The following is a 16,257-nucleotide window of genomic DNA, read 5'->3' as shown; positions in this document are numbered from 1 at the left end:
GTTTCACATACTGCAGTCCTAATTATAATGACATATCTTTCAACAATGCTGTGATTTCACTGTGAAAGAAGCAGCTGGAGTTAAACAGATTTGCATGATTCCAGTGATACAGTCCTAGTATGGTTCATACCTACTTGAACAGTCAAAGACCTCTTGACTGAAAGCGAATATGGTTATTATAATTGACTGACATCTTTGAGGATAAACCCACACTTCTGATCTAGTTTTCTGTATAACCACAAGTCTGCTTTGGCTCATTTCTCTCTTCCCCACTTACATCAATCTTAACTATTCTCTTAGCAGACTTGTTTCTGAGTGTTCAGGTTAATTTCCCTAGCGAAACAACCTGTGTTCCTCACCAAAGTGATGTTGCCATCTGTCTCATTCCTGACTCATCCTGCTCAGGCACACCTTCTCCTAGGAATAAGTATACATTCCCAGGTGGACACCCAGACACTCAACAGCATCAGCTGTCTCATCTAATTTCCTGACATTCTGCTTTAGCTCCTTGTAACAAGCTCATTTAAGAGTGAAATCATCTCAGAGATGTTCTGAGACTCCAAACTTACTCCTTCAGAGATGGGCTGTGTGCAGTCTCATCAGTCTTGTGATAATATTTGAAGAAGTATGCCTGGGCCCTAACAGTTATTTATTTCGTCCAGTTACACTGACTGCTCCAAAGGAATCTGCTCTGACTCCTGTCACCACCGTCATGTTCTCAGAACATCAGGACAACAACAATAATACTATTCCAAGACCCACCTGATATTTTCATATGGTGCCCAGCATAACGGCACGTAAGGGCTAAGATCACTTTAAGAAGTGATCTTACCTAGCTTTTTTCTCCTCGTACTGGTTTTTGAAAAGAGCGTGCCATCCCATCTGCAGACCTGGCCAGCTAGGTACCCCAGGGCAGACTTGAAAACTCACTCATGCATCCACTGCTTATATGTGTGTGCATGTAGAAATTGTAAAGCCCTACAATGCTAAGGTATTTAATAGTGTAAATTGCGGGGGGGTGGGGGGGGTGTTTTGCTCTGGTTTTGACATAACAAAAAAATGGGAAAGAGCTGATGAGTCAAACTCAGTCTTTGATGCTCTGTGATGTTTGAGACATTGGAAATATTTAGAATGATACTTCACACTTAAATTGCTAGAGAATACATAGCATTGGCAAAACTAGACATCTGTGCATCATGTTCATTGGCCTTGGCCATGGTTCTTCTCTCCTCTTTTTCCATGAAGGGTGTTGTTCTGTTATTTGAATTCAGTGGTAGATGTGAGTAGACCAAATACAGTTAGAAGGCGAAAATATCTGTCAGAATCTTAGTCGCAGTAGAATGAAGAGTAAGATAAAAATGCCACATCTGCCAAATCAGTATAATTAATAGCTGAATATGCCCCTTTGCAATTAGAAATCCTCATGTGCAGTGATAACAAAATGGTATCATATGTTATTAGAAGTAGAAGAGAAACAATCCAGCATGTTCTTCCAACTGCTCTATGTGTGTAACCTGGTAGAGCCTGTTTGTTTTTCTGCTAATTATGTTCTGTGTTTTCACAGAAATGTTCTCACCCACATTGCAAGTTAATGATACCCTTGCCTGCTAATTTCTGAGAACTGCTTTTTAAATAGATATACATCTAGATACTACAATGACGGACTTACAAAATGGAGATTAAAGAGACATGGATATAAACAGACTGGAGAGATTAAGAGATTTTGCAAGTTAAAAGAATTGTTTAAAACCTCAAGTTAACCTACTTTAGAATGAGGACATATTGTAAGCATGGACTGTCTTCCTAGCTGTAAATAATTGTGTGCATGTTTGTGTCTGTCAGAGAGGGAGAGAACATCCAACCAGTCCTTCCAAGGATCCAAGGATCCTTGACTTCTGTGAGTCATGTTATGCTTGGTTTAAAGAGGTTTCTTCTGACACAATGTGAAAAGAGTTGGAAATCCCCTTGCATGTGAGGGAAGTGCTTGTGCAGTCTAAGCATAAACAGCAGCTGTTTAAGAATTGACTCTGTGAAGCGGCTTTGAGAGGTCCAGGACAGGAGGTAGAAGAGCCTCTATATGCTTAGTGCTTGTTTTAATGTGTTTGCTACCATACTTAATCTATCAAGGGCTTCTCTGCAGTCCACAACAGGCAAGGCATGGGATGTTCAAGTCATTGTCATGCCTATTCTTGGCCCTTGCACCAGATCAGGGAATGCTCATCTGAAACTGCTTCTGTTCTGTGGGAACCATCATTGGTACACTGTTGTGGCTTGTTTTTACTCACAATAGGTTCATAGTGGGAACTGGAATCAGTCCCTAAAACTGTGACATTCCTGAAGGGAATAGATAAATAGAGATGTATTAGAGGAGAGAAGTCCAAGATGCTTTCACCACATAAAACCTCTAAGAGAAGCTTTGGAAACGTATTCTTAAACATGTAATCTTGTGCAGTCTGAATTTTATTTGCATAACCAAATATTCAAGGTGGAAGTGGTAAAGCATCAAACCCCAAATCCAATTAAAAAAACAAACAACAAAACCCCAACTTACAGGGTGCCAACTACCCTGAGTGCCAGAGGAGACAGGAGAAGCATCATACTGCTGCGCAGAGAACAGGCTTGTCACTGTGTTATGGCTCTATGGGGTTTCTGACTCCCAGTTTCACATTTATGCCCCTCTGTGAGGATTCCTGGCTGAGGTGACTGTGGTAACGACTGATTACGCACACAGTTTCATTGGCAAACCACAGCGAACCTGAGTCCTCTTCCCCTTTGGACTCTTGTCATTGCTTACGTGTTCTCTTCAGCAGCAGGAAATGCTAGTCCTATCCACTAAAAATAGGGCAATTACATTAAAAACCCCCACACGTTAAGTTCTGTGGTGTCCACATACAGAGATGTTTGATTTGTCAGGGGAGTCTACAGAATGGGTAGGAGCAAGCCCAAATTTGACTTCTTCATTCATTTGCAAGTTCAGAGTAGCCCAGCAAGACTGCTGATACTTGAAGTACTTCTGTCATCCTGACAGCACTTCTAACTCCCTTCAGGCCACGATGCTTCCTGGTGGTCACATCACACATACCAGGACTCTATTCAGACTATCTGCCACCAAAATAACTCCCTTTCTTTTCCCCCTCTGAATTTGCAGAAAGATCATCTCCCTACAAATAAGGCAGCAGCTGCATCCATTGATGTGTGTGTGTGTTACTTTGGTGTAAATTCTAATGAATCACATTTATGGAAGACAGACATTAACTAAGACGTGCTGTGTAGGAACAAACCACATGAAAAACTGGAGGAACGAAAGCAGGAAGCTGCAAGCAATCAGGAGAGGCTCTGTACTAGCAATTGCAAGTAAATATAAACTTCAGCAAAAGAAATGTTCAACAAGGATGAAAAATGCAGGACTAACTGTGCAGCTATAGCCATCTGTAACCTGTACTTTCTGTCTTTGAAACACACAATATAGCTTTTTGTTAATCAGATCACACAGATTTTGCTAAAGGAGAACTTTAGTATCGAGATGTCAGGGCTGGAGAACTGGCAGCTCACAGATATATTTCTTGAACATTATGAGAAGGGTTTAAAAACCTCCAGGCTAGCTGTATGCTTTTCTTAGCTTTTGGTTTTTGGAGTGTACAACTTCTAAGTAAGTTGTATCTTTTTTTCCATCTAAAGATTCTTTTTATAGGTGACTCAACTAACAGAGGGATGATGTACTATCTAATAGAAAGAGTGAATAAGACTCTTCAGGAATGGCAAAAGACTCATGATATTAAATGTTATCATAATATCAATGAGGGGAAAACCTTTATCAGTTACTCCTACTACCCCCAGTTTTGGATGAATGCAAACCAGAGACCAACTTTTGAAAAAGCACTAGAACAACTGCTGCAGAGGTACCGTACAAACTCTATTTCTGGCTTGTTTCTATTCTCGTTCTATTCACAAACGTGTTTAACACATTTTACAATTAAAGTCAGTAAACAATTTAACATAACGCGTGCAGACTGTATTGTGTGGTTGAAAAATAGTAGAAAATGACATCAGGCCTCTGATCGGGATGCCAGATACACTTCACTGAAATGCAATGCAATGTAGGTAAAATGTTTGCCATCTGTTTTAAGGCAACGTGTGTTGTTTTTCCTTTCTGGGTTTCAGATCACATCCCCTGGAGAACACAGACCAGACCGTATTAATTGTAGGTGGCGTTCAGTGGCTTAATTCCAATCACCTGCAAATTATCCAAAAGGTGTTGAACAGGTAATGTTATGTGCTTGGTGTTATTCCAAGTCTTGATATGATAAATTATGAGAAACAACTTAAACAAAAATTTTAAATACAAACATTTCATTTATTTTCTCATGGGTCTACACTGAACTGACTTTGAAAAAATAAAAATTAAGTGTCTTTTGATGTGTCTGTTAAGTAAAATGTGTTGGTTTTTTTTATTTGCCAAACAGGGAAAATCTATCAAATATCCTGGTAATTATCAAATCTATAGGGATGGGCTTTCACCTCCCAGTGGATGGAATACATTCTCTATCACAGGTAAGCTACAGTATATTTACAGTGCATTTTCACAGAAGACTTGTCATTGTCTGGTTAAAGTATGTTTCAACCTCTGCTGAGCAAGCTTTCAGTGGATTAAAGAAAGAATCATGTTTGTATTTGCTCATATGGCTTGCTGATGCAGATTCAAACCAGTTTGCCTTATTTTGTGGATCCCGCTGCAATCGGAGCGTCGTTCGAGATGCCATGCTCAGTCAGACGTCCCAGGAACCAGAAGAAGCTCCGACATAACCCTGCTGCCAAAGTTGAGAAACTGAGCTGGGGACAGGCAGATTGCTCTTTGTACCATGTTGAGCACCGGTCCTCCCCAGGCTGCCTCCATGGTTACTGCTGGATCAGATTCCCTGGTCTGGCTGCATTGCACAGCTCTCAGAATCACAGAATCACAGAATCACAGAATCATATAGGTTGGAAAAGACCTTTAAGATCATCGAGTCCAACCATAAACCTAACACTGCCAAAAACCACCACTACACCATGTCTCTAAGTACCTCATCCAAACGTCCTTTAAATACCTCCAGGGATGGCGACTCAACCACTTCCCTGGGCAGCCTGTTCCAATGCTTGATAACCCTCTCAGTGAAGAAAAAAAATAAATCTCCATAAATCTCCTCTCCATAAATCTATCTTAACTGACCCATGAAGCCAGAACATCACAGAGCAGCTGGAATGTACCAGTGAATCTAGCCTGTTATTTGTATGTTAATCGGATGTTACAGTCAGTTTAAATCATGTCCAAGAGTCTCAGAGTAACAGATGGGCTCATTTCAATGTTCTGTGTAACTCATTCAATTCAATATTTTTATCTACAATTTGGACCGTGGTTCTCTATTGAACACATATAAAATGCCTGGATGAGATGGGGCTGGGAAGCACCGGAGGGCAGAACGGAGTAAATGGTGCCTACCAGCTGCGTGTAACGCTCCAGCTGTTCACAGGTGTTGAAAAGAGAAAGTTATCAGCTTTCATAGTTTACGTGCAGCACTCCTATCACTCTGGGGACTGGTCCTCACGTCTTTTTGCAACCATAACACACTGCTGTATTCAGTTTGTGACTGTTACGCTCACCCTTCTTTTTGCTACAGAGACTGCCCTGTCAGATATTGCCCATTCTTTCTTTCTAAATTAGTACTATCATCTGCCTTGTCTTTACTGAATGTCTTCTTATTGATTCCAACGATTTCCTTAATATATCCAAATGACCAAATTAGGATACAATAGGGAAATGGTTGGATTCAACATGAAGAAACATTGTTGTAGCTCCTGCCACATCGCTTTTGGGGAATTCAGCCCTAGGAGGAAGAAGCAGAACTTTGATCAAAGGTAGGTGAGGCAAGGACAGAGAGAGTATTAAAGGCTTCCCAGGACTGTCTTTTCCTGTTTCCCATCCCGTAGTTTATAAAACTCCAGAAATCAACTACTCTGCATAACCGACATTCTTTTCCCTTTCAATATTGGAATCATATGCCAAATTACCCATGTGGTTTGGGTGCTCTGGACTTCTGGATTACTCCTACTACTCTCAAAGCCCTTCCGTCTTCAGTGTCAAATCCACCACCTTCACAAATATATGGCTAACCTTTTTTCTATTCCTGGCCTTCCTGCAGTATCTTGAGAAATAATAATCTGTTCTTCAGTGTAACCATTTCTAAGATACCTATGACCCTATACTCCCTTTTAAGCAACAACCTCAATGAATTTGATTTGAAACTGAATTTGTCTTTTACAGGAAAAATTTCACCATTTGTTACAGACAACTTTATAATAGGAAATTTTTATGAATTACACCTCTTATTAGCTAAGTATATATTAAAAACAGTTACCCAGTAATTATATTTTAAACAACATTGAATTTTTTCTATGAAGGACACTGCACAACTATTGAAAAGTAATTATAGTTACTACTAACTTGATTTTAATCTAGATATTATTGAAATCAACCTGATTTGTTGTGTAATTAAGGGAAAAAAATTCAGATTTTCTTGTAACTGTTTTTGTGCTGCAAAACCCATTCTAAGAAATTTCTGCAAAAATCTACAACAGTCTTGGAGTAATAGCTACTTTTAAGAGTGAATTTATAGTAATTCATGTCTGGAGTATAACATAATTGCTTTATTCAAAATGCAGTTTTGCTATTCATTTCAGTGGCAGAATAAAATAACCTTTAAACAGTCCTTCTGACAAGATGTTGCAACATTTTATCTGGAATGCAGGCAGAAGTGCAAAACTTGTGGAATGAAAACTTGGTTATTCTGGATACAGCAAAAAATTTTGGCTATGAAGTTGTTGACACCTTTGCCATCACCATGGGACGTTACAAAGAATTCCTGCAAGGGAAGTGCGGCTGCCATTTCCATGAGGTAATAAAATATGCTTCTATAATTCCCAGGGATTTCAGAGAGATTTTAACTGTCAGGTGCTTAGAAACAAAAAGGGGTGCAATGAGGTTCGCATCCGTGACTCAAAGTTGGGCCTGAGTAAAAGCCGTGGAGGTAGCGGTTTGTGTGGTGGCACTTGCCCCTCGCCGCTCAGCGTGCAACGCCACCCGAGGACAGGCTGAGCTGCTGCAGGGGCAATTCCTTGACATAAAAACAAGCATGCTTTTTTGCAAAGGTAACCTGTATAAAAGGATGTTGCACAGTTTCCAGGTTCTTATATTATTTGCTACGCGTTATATACCCCAACTGCTTCTGCATGGACTTACTGCATCTCTTTGCCGTACCTCAGTCTCACAGGTTTTTTTCTTAAGCCTTCCTAACTGAGCAGGTCAGCAGGCTCCCATCAAACCACAAGTACATTTAAAATGGAGCTTAAAATTGAAAGACCAATCTTACTGCTGTATATCTGTTTTCATATGTCAGAGAAAGAGTTATCTGGGATAGTTATAGTGACTGACTATACAAATAAAAATCTCACGCCCAGAGTTCTGGTTTCTTTTTTGTATGAAATCTATAGGAATTCCGCCTTCTAACTACTGGACTGGTGAAACAGGGACATGGTAAAATATATGAGTAAGGCAATTGAGAACATATTCCTCTGTTCATTCGAAGTTCTGGCAAGGAATCTTCACAGTATATTACAAATGACAGGGGTCCATGGATTAAATAAAAAACGAATAAGCAAACACATTATTATATCTAGGCACAAAATCAGCCCAGAGGCTGCCAAACCAGTGAAAGTAAAGAGTTTGAAAAACAAGATATTTAAAGTTTTTCTGGTTTCCTTTAACATGTATTTTGAGTATGTGGTATTTTTTTTATAGTGAGTGCTCTTCCCCATCAGCAAAGGAGGGATCTGTTTTAGTTTTGGATTTCTTGTACCTTATGTACAGCAAATGAAGAAGTGTACCCCTGGTTTAGTGCAGGCAACCCTAAATGAAAACGGAGAATAAAATTTTTGAGTAGCCAAGTAAGCAGGTACCCTCTGCCATAAGGGTGATGACAGTAATTTTGCATATGATAGTTAAAGAAGTGTCACCAAGGCCACCAGACTATTCCTGTAGCTTCCTTGTACCCATGACACCAACTTGTTGATATAAAAGGCCAGTTCCCAGGTTCCTGTTATGAGTCGTCAGTCTGCTGAGAATCCAGACAGGTCATTCATTGCCCTAATGAAGACCCATGAATATTACATTACTCCCTTTGGAAACCAGAAAAAGCTTTGGGGAATAAAGGAGACTCATATCTTTCCAGATGCTTAGCTCCTGATTCCCAGTAAAAAATATTTCTCAGTGAAAACTGGAATCATGGACTCAGAGATCATCAGTAACCCCATGCCTTAATTTGTTGCTAGATCTTAAGGACAGAGAAGTCTTATGGTACCTCTATAGAAAACATCATGTTTAGCACAGTAAGATGTTTCCTGTGATGCTACAAGGATCTTCATTCTTATGAGCTTAATCTGCTTTGTCTGTTTAACAAAAGACTAGGAAATTATCCACAACTGATTCCATTAAAATCTGTTTAGGACCATAAAACTTGAACTGTCATATCTTTCAGAAAGATTGCATTTCCTCTGCCTGATCAAAAGAGAGATGACAGGTGCAAGTTCTTTCATAGAATGAAATATAGAATGAGAAGAAATTGTTACTGAAAAGTTAAAACTGGAGGAAAAAAAGGATGCAATGAAAGATGTTGCTTTGAAACCAAGAGTTAATGAATTTATGGTGTTTCACAGTCAGCTGGGGGCTTTGAGCCAGTAAGAAGCTACTAGTTGGAAGAAATCTCAGGAGTTTGGTTACTGACCAGAATAATGACACAAGCAATTTGATGTGTCATTTAGAGACAAAACTCCACAAGTTAGTTCTTATGGAGAAAATCCTAGAACTTTTTTTATCAAAAGTGCATAAATATTAAAAGACGACTATCACCTACACAAGTGAAATGCTAGCATTTTTCCAGCATGAATTTAGGAATTTGTTTTCTGTCAAAACAAATTACTTCAAATAAGAGAGACCACCAAATGTTTTCTGAATCTCTCAAGAGAAGGATAAAACCCCTTTGCTTAGTTTGCCAAGTCACGCCTATTTTTCTGTAAGCCTCACTCTTGGCCAAGCCTGTTCCCAGGACCTGGACATGTGCAGGGTTAGCACAGAAGCTCTGTAAAACTTCACAGGTACAAAGGTGGGCCGTGACACCAGGAATTAGGTGGAAGCACAAATTTTTGCTGTGAAGAAATGTCAGGACAGCTGTAATATAGTTTCCTTAAAGATCCAAAAAAAGCAAAGATATAAAAATAAGGTTTCCTACATCAGACAACCACAGTATACACTGGGAAACAAAATATACTGTGGCTAATTAAACCTAGGAGTAGTTTAAACAACAAACTGAAATTCAGTGGTGATGATACTAAAATTCACGCATAGGCTCCAGAGTGTCCTTGCGGTGTCTGCTGGCCAAGGACTAGGACAGCAAGCCTAACTGTTTCCTTGTAGCCGGTGGTTTATATTTAATTCTCTCAGCCACAGCAGTCACCTTTACACAAAGCAGAGTAAAAAAACTAATAACTGTAAGGCTTTGTTTTTTCTCCTTAAATATCACAGGCAGAGGTATAATATCAGAGACAGTCTACAGGACAACAAATGCGTTCCCAAAAGAGAGTGGGGAGACAATCAGCTGCCACTGGTTGGGACTCTGTTCCAGTATGAGGCTTACTGGTTTGGGAGCGCTATCAGACCCGTCTGCCCTCACGTGCTGTGTGTCAGCCTCACAGCTGGTTTGCACCTCGGGCTCCTCAGCAGCTCACGTGTTCAGCTCACTGCCACGGCCTCTGTCCTGCTTTGGGACCAAACCCAGCAGGCGTGGTTAGTTAACCAACCCTTTCATCTGCTCTGCTCAGTACATGAGAGAGGCACGAACACTGCTCGGTCCAAATGGAGCTGGAAAAGAGGGAGTAAGTCACAGAGCAGGTATTTATGTGATGGATAAATAGTCCCGTGGAGTAAATGCCTCCCTCCATTTCACCCAGACAGCTATATTGACCCTTTTTTGTCTAGAACCCAGAGGTTGGTGTCTTCGTGGGTCATTGCTGATGCTCGCTCTTTCCACAGAGCTTTTGAGTGAAATGGAGAGCTTCAGAGTGAAATATTTCAGATGCTTTGTATGGAACTGGGTGGAAAACAGCAGGGCGTGACCGGTCATCAGCATTTTTCATGCACTCCTCCATCATTTTGTATGAGCTCATGTGCAGATTTGGCCTTGCTTCTCTGCCGGAAGAATCTCAACAGAGAGTATGTGTTTCTGGGGAGGATCAGGGGAGAATTTGGCTCACAGAGCTGTTGTTAATGAGGCTTGAGAGGTCACTGTGCCTGCAAGAGGCATAGATGTGCCCAGGAGAATCCATCAGCCCCCAAAATCCAGACTTGATCCTTAAGGAAAGCAAAAAGAAAGTCCTTGAATGCTTTTGATACCTCGTTAGTTTTAACAGCTTTGTCATCAGTTTATTTCGGCATCCTGGCAAGTGGAGTTTCATCAGGTGCTGAAGCAGTTTGCACTAGGAAAATGGCATTTTGCCTCCGAGGACAGAGCCAAGAATACTGTGTAAAACCCCAGCACTTTTCATGTTTTATGAAACCAGATGAGATGGATTAAATCTACTGCTTTGTACTTTCACTTTCTTTCTCTTAAAAAATGACCTCCGAAACTCCCAGAAGACGGCACCCCTCTGTAAATGCCATCTGAGCTAAAACACGTCCGTGTGGGAATGGAGGGCTGGCCGTTCTGCGCAGTCAGAAAACAGGAAATGCACTCAGCAGTTCTCATTTAGTTCTCACTAGCTGGCCAAACAGAAAGCTATTTCCCCTGATTGTCCTGATAAATTATTTGAGTTCCCACCAACCCACTTCAGAGGGCCTTGGGTCACCCTGATAGCGTAGAAATCCGCAGCTCTGTAGACCCTACAATCTTCACTCAGATTGCCAAGGGATCTGGACTCACAAAGGGATTATATCGATCTGGGACAAAACGTCTTGCATAACTCTGGCACCTTCTGCCCAAACATACTTCTAGTTCTATGCACACATGCAAACCTGATTTTTTAATTACCTCATTCTTCACAAATGCTTATGGAGAAATAGATTGGCCAGCAGTTATAAAGACCTTTATAAAGAACCTATTTTTTTATTCAGATTTATTTCCTAATTTAATGGCAATGAAATCATAGTCACAACATAAAAACTAGCAACCTTGGGATTTTGGTATCTTAATCAGTGGCTGGCTGTTGGATGAACATTAGATAGCATTCCTGGGAGATTATGACTAACAGGAATGCAGTTTGGGTGATTGGTTCAAGGTGGCATCATTTTGAAATAGTTGTAAGATCTAAGGCACTAATTTAGAAAAATGAACCTGCAGTAACTGCATGAAAACAAATAACAGCCCTTGGCTTAGCTGTATCAAATTGATCAGAGGATATATTAATTTTCTACATGGATAATTCCTGGTATTTTTTTAGTTCAGCCAGCTCCCTCATAGACTCTCTGCCCAGTCTTTCAAGCCTTTGCACTTATTATTCCTTCACTCACATTTAATTTCATACGAGTTGTTTCATTTATTACGAGCTTCACTACACATGAACATTGTTTCTGATTGTTCACTGACAATAATTATACATTATGTTTTTAAAAAGCTAATATGCGTCCACATAAATATATGCATTAATAAATTAAGTCTGCTTTTTCAAGTGTCTGCTGTGATTGATATAGCAGGAAAATTGATGCGCATCAGAGCTATCAAGTCAGCATATATTTACTCCTTTAAAAATAAGTTAACCACTTGGCCCCTCTTCTGCTTTCTCTGGATTTGCCAATGCCTGGTTCGGTGTCCTCCGTCCTGCATCTGTGCAAGGTTCTGAAGTTTTGTCTCTCTTGAAGTTGCTTCATTATTCACCAGTGACTGTGTGTTCAGTGAGATGAGACCTTCAGCATCTCACAGGATACCACCCCCCCAGTCATTAGGCTCCTGACAACCATGCCTTTCACTTTCTCTCTTGTTAGTTCCAGGGGCGTTTGTTTATTCCATACAAATTGAACATGATAATCCCAGAGCTTTATACATATTTGGGGGGCCAAGGAGGAGCATTCTTCTGCACTAAGTTACTGAACCACATTGTGGTTATGTCAGTGTCATGACCCGGGGAGAGGGATGTTAAATTGCACTGTAACTCCCTTCTTGGAGAAACATGACACATGAGTGTTTTCATCTCAACATGGAGCTGGGCCGGGTTTGCATCAGGGCCTGAGAGTGAGACATTCTCGCAGGGCTCACAGCCGGGACACAACATATATTCCTCAAGTGCTTGGAATCAGAGCAGGATTTAAACCTCCCTGCAAGTCAGGGCTGTCCTGAGTTTATTTTTTCCCATGGTAAATATACAGACAAGCTGTTAAGTATGAATTTTGTTGTTCAGACAAATTGTCCCTAATGAAGAGAACAGAATCTAATATACAAAGGCATTACAGAATCAACCAACTGAGTATAATGGGCCTATACATTTAGATTTGAAGGCTTAAGTGAATAAGTTCTTGCACTTTAATTAGTATGTAACATAACAAGCTGGCCCACTAAAATACTGTTCGTGAGCAACTTCCAGCTCAAGGTAAGAGTATTAGGACCTGCTTTGTGGAGAACTGTCTCAGCGTTTCTGTACACACAGCTGTGCATCTTTCTAGGTGCAGGCAGAAAGCACTCACATATGTCACTTCTTTTGCAGGTGGTGAAATCCAATCCCTCTGAAGAAAGTCCACACATAACAATGACGTTATCAAGGCACTATACACTGGGGAAATATTTTGGCAGTCAAAGCAAACCATCACAACTGCAGGACTACGCAACAAATTCTCAGTCCCCATATCATGTCCGAGGTCCAATAAATCAAGTTTATTCTGAGATCCTTCTCAGCAGGCTCTGTGCAAGTAAGAGGGAGCTTGTCAGCACATAGCCTGTCTCGGATATAGCGCTGGGACTAGAGATGTGCCACTACCTGAGTGACAATTGAAGGACCGTGGTGAATTTATGACATGCTTCCTTGACTGGTTGCACACACACACCAATAGAGTCTGGGACATGTGGTATTTTTCCTAAAACTTTATGAAACCAAGATATGCCGTGGCAACTCTGTGGTGTCAAAATGGAAGATGGAGGGTTGCAAAGGAGAGAAGAAGGGAAGTTACTTGAACTGTTGCCAAAGGCTGGAACAGCTGTAGCTCAGGCAACTGTGTATTAATGATAGTAAAGAGAGAGAAATATAGACACTTGAACAATTTGGAAAGGACTGTTTTAGCTTTCAGCACTATCTAGTTTTCTATTTATAGAGACACTGTAATATTTGAATGTATTTAGAAACTGGCTACATTCCATTTTAAAGAGTTTTATTTTATGTGGATTGGTTCCCCTTCAATATCAAACCTTTTCTATTTAGACTTGGTTTATGCAATTTGAAAATGTCTATTGGAATTGTAATGATCACACCAAGTTTTGAACTTTAGTGTTTTTAGTGAAAACACACCCCTTCTTTGTATCTTAGATGGAACAGATATCTATTTTTTGCATGTTCTAAAGCTAATATAGAGATAGATTACTTGGACTTGAGACTGATTATGACCGTCTCAATGTAACATGTAAATATAGTGAATATGTTAACATAACCTTATTTATGGTCCCAGTTTAGGAGAGTGGCCATATGCAGGAAGGCTGCTTAGGTATGTGCTTCAGTGTCTACCTTGGCCTGTAAGCCAAGCAAGTATTCTCCCCATGTGGAAGTGCCATTTCTTTTATGATTTTTTATAAAATGCTTGCCCACGTGTAAAGCCAGTACCACAAAGGGAAGAAAAATCCCCTTTGCAAGCACACATAAGAACTTGAGGATCTGGTTTTTAATCTGTCATGAGGGGTGTGTGATGTGATGGGAGCAGAATGTACTCCCGGCATCTCATGCGTGGCAGGGACAAGACCTTCTCTGGATGCCAGTTTTATGCTGTAGCCCAGCTACACCACCGGTGTTTGCAGACCTACTCTGGGTGAAACCCCAGGGAGAGGCTTTCCCGCTGCAGGGGGGAACTGTCTGCTGATCCCCTGCCACAGCGTTGGCAGCACACTCGTTCACAGTTGTGGTGCCCTGATGGGAAACCAAGCATGGCCCAGGCTTAGCAGCTGGGTGACGGGTTCATGGCACCCCATAAGACTGTTCTCTCTACAAATTACCCACTTATGGATTTTTATGAATCCAGTCATGGAGCAGTCAATCAAGGCACCACTCTCTCCCACCATGCACTAGAGAAGGAAATCAGAACCAGGTAAGTACGAGCCTAACGAAGGATCCACCAAGCTCTGTGGCATGCTTCCCCCTTCACAATTTTCCATATAGTCCTCCACTAGCTTCTACTGCCTTTGGGAAAGGAAACTGCAGGCAATGTCAGGGAATGAACGAATTATAGCTCAGAACTAATCACCATCTTATTGGCCTTAGTAGCACACAGACCGTCTGCCCTATATAGAAGTAGGGCTAGAAATTCATGACACCACATTTAGGATTTGCCGAAGATCCTTAAACTCAACACAGTCTGTATGCCCAGCTAAAGTTTTGTGAATTCTTGCTCCTTCAGATAAGATATGTAGAGATATGATGGGAAATTGTCATGCAATATGGAGTTTGGCTTCCCTAAATGATAGGAGGATCCTCAAAAAGAGGATCTGGCATATCTAATTTAGGAGACCTTCCACTATATTGACACACCTCCTAATTTAGACAATGACATTACATTTAGTGAGACAGTGTGATTATCCCTGTTTCAGTATAATATGCTGCTGCTGTGCTTACAGTAAATGTCCCCAAATTTCTATGTAAGGTTTTCCCTGGCATGGAGCTTTACATGAAAGACGGGTCAGGAGCTGTGCATAAATACCGAAAATGTCAGCATTTGGTTTTGAGCAATATAATTATATAAGGAATAGAATTGTATGCAAATGATATAATATATAATCTTGGGTCTGGAACTCCAGGGCTGCACAACCTTAAAGCTGAAGGATTTAATATCATGTCATTAATATTAGTAGATGCAAAATGCAGCCAGATGTCTTTGGTATTAAGATGATCAATGATAGGTGTATTACAATTCTGCTTCTGTTAAGATTTTTTTAGCTCATTTAAATCCACATGCTGTTACTGTTATTGTTCTGTACACAAATGTTTTTAAGGCATGAACTGGGTATTTATGTTTGGGGTTTTTTTTAATCAAAGCCTATTGCTGAAGCATCAGCTATAATGATGAAAAGGAAAGAGCTGACTTTGTTATACTGTAGCTGATACCAGCGAATGTGCAATTCATCACTTCTGGTTTCACCACAAAATGGTTTACATGTGTTGTACACCCAGATGTCTTAATGTTTTCCAAATCTTAATATTTTTAAAATGTATCAAGTGGAAATTTTCCTGTGTGTTTTCTATTTTTTATGTGTCTACGTACATATATATGTCTGTACAAAGTCATTGGTACAATTGGCAAATTGATCTTTATTTAAACAAGTTCTTTGAATAAGTTTTTTGCAACACTATATATGATCCATGTAATCTTAGGAATAAACAAAGGGAATGCAGACTAAAACAGGTACCAAGGTACATTTTTCATATTTAACTTTCAAATATATCTAGCATCTCTAGGTATGAAAGAAGAGAGTTGAGATTGACATGGAAGAATTGCTTGCTCATACACATTAAAATTTATAGATTAAGACAACAAAAGAATTACCATGTTTGAATTCCAGTGAGACCACATGCATTGCTATCAATGGTTTACTCTAGAATTACCACATCTGCTGTCACATTTTGCCTGAATAAGCATCAAAGTGTTCCTACTATATTAAGACTGATTCATAACGTAGGATTTTTCCCCCCATATAATTACCTTAGTCCCATTACTTACCATTAAAATAGCAAAGGACCTAATTGTCAGGGTGAGTTCCACCTCCTAATACAGACATGAATGGCCCTGGAATTGGCGGTAGGGTTGAAATAATCAGGCTGGGGAACAAGTACACCAAGAAGTGGTGTTTCCTGCTCAACGTCTGCCCAGCAGTACGTGGAGTTTAGAGTGGAACCAGGGTATACTTTAAGCTACAGGTAGAGAGACTGGAACTGTGCTGCAAAAAAATAAATACTCTGACATACAGAGCAGTAATCTCAGCTATTATT

At 40.2% G+C, this 16,257-nt stretch overlaps 1 protein-coding gene across 3 annotated transcripts in view; it reads left to right on the top strand.

Annotated features, from left to right (window-relative positions):
- Positions 1-15,556, top strand: part of CPED1 (cadherin like and PC-esterase domain containing 1) — a 156,654-nt gene extending 141,098 nt beyond the window's left edge. For 2 of the 3 annotated variants that reach the window (XM_075493254.1, XM_075493246.1), the window contains 5 exons: positions 3,679-3,899; positions 4,162-4,263; positions 4,464-4,551; positions 6,786-6,932; positions 12,781-15,556. In XM_075493254.1, coding sequence (XP_075349369.1) covers positions 3,679-3,899; positions 4,162-4,263; positions 4,464-4,551; positions 6,786-6,932; positions 12,781-13,008 — 786 coding nt within the window. In that variant the 3' untranslated portion in view covers positions 13,009-15,556. The remainder of the gene's footprint in view (positions 1-3,678; positions 3,900-4,161; positions 4,264-4,463; positions 4,552-6,785; positions 6,933-12,780) is intronic. The other variant, XM_075493264.1, reaches the window with a different exon arrangement.
- The last annotated feature ends 701 nt before the right edge of the window (positions 15,557-16,257 follow it).

Source organism: Mycteria americana, chromosome 1 (genome assembly GCF_035582795.1).
Source record: "Mycteria americana isolate JAX WOST 10 ecotype Jacksonville Zoo and Gardens chromosome 1, USCA_MyAme_1.0, whole genome shotgun sequence".
Classification (NCBI taxonomy): Eukaryota; Metazoa; Chordata; class Aves; order Ciconiiformes; family Ciconiidae; genus Mycteria; species Mycteria americana.
Note: the sequence above shows the minus strand (reverse complement) of the source record. Positions and strands in the feature narration are given on the sequence as shown.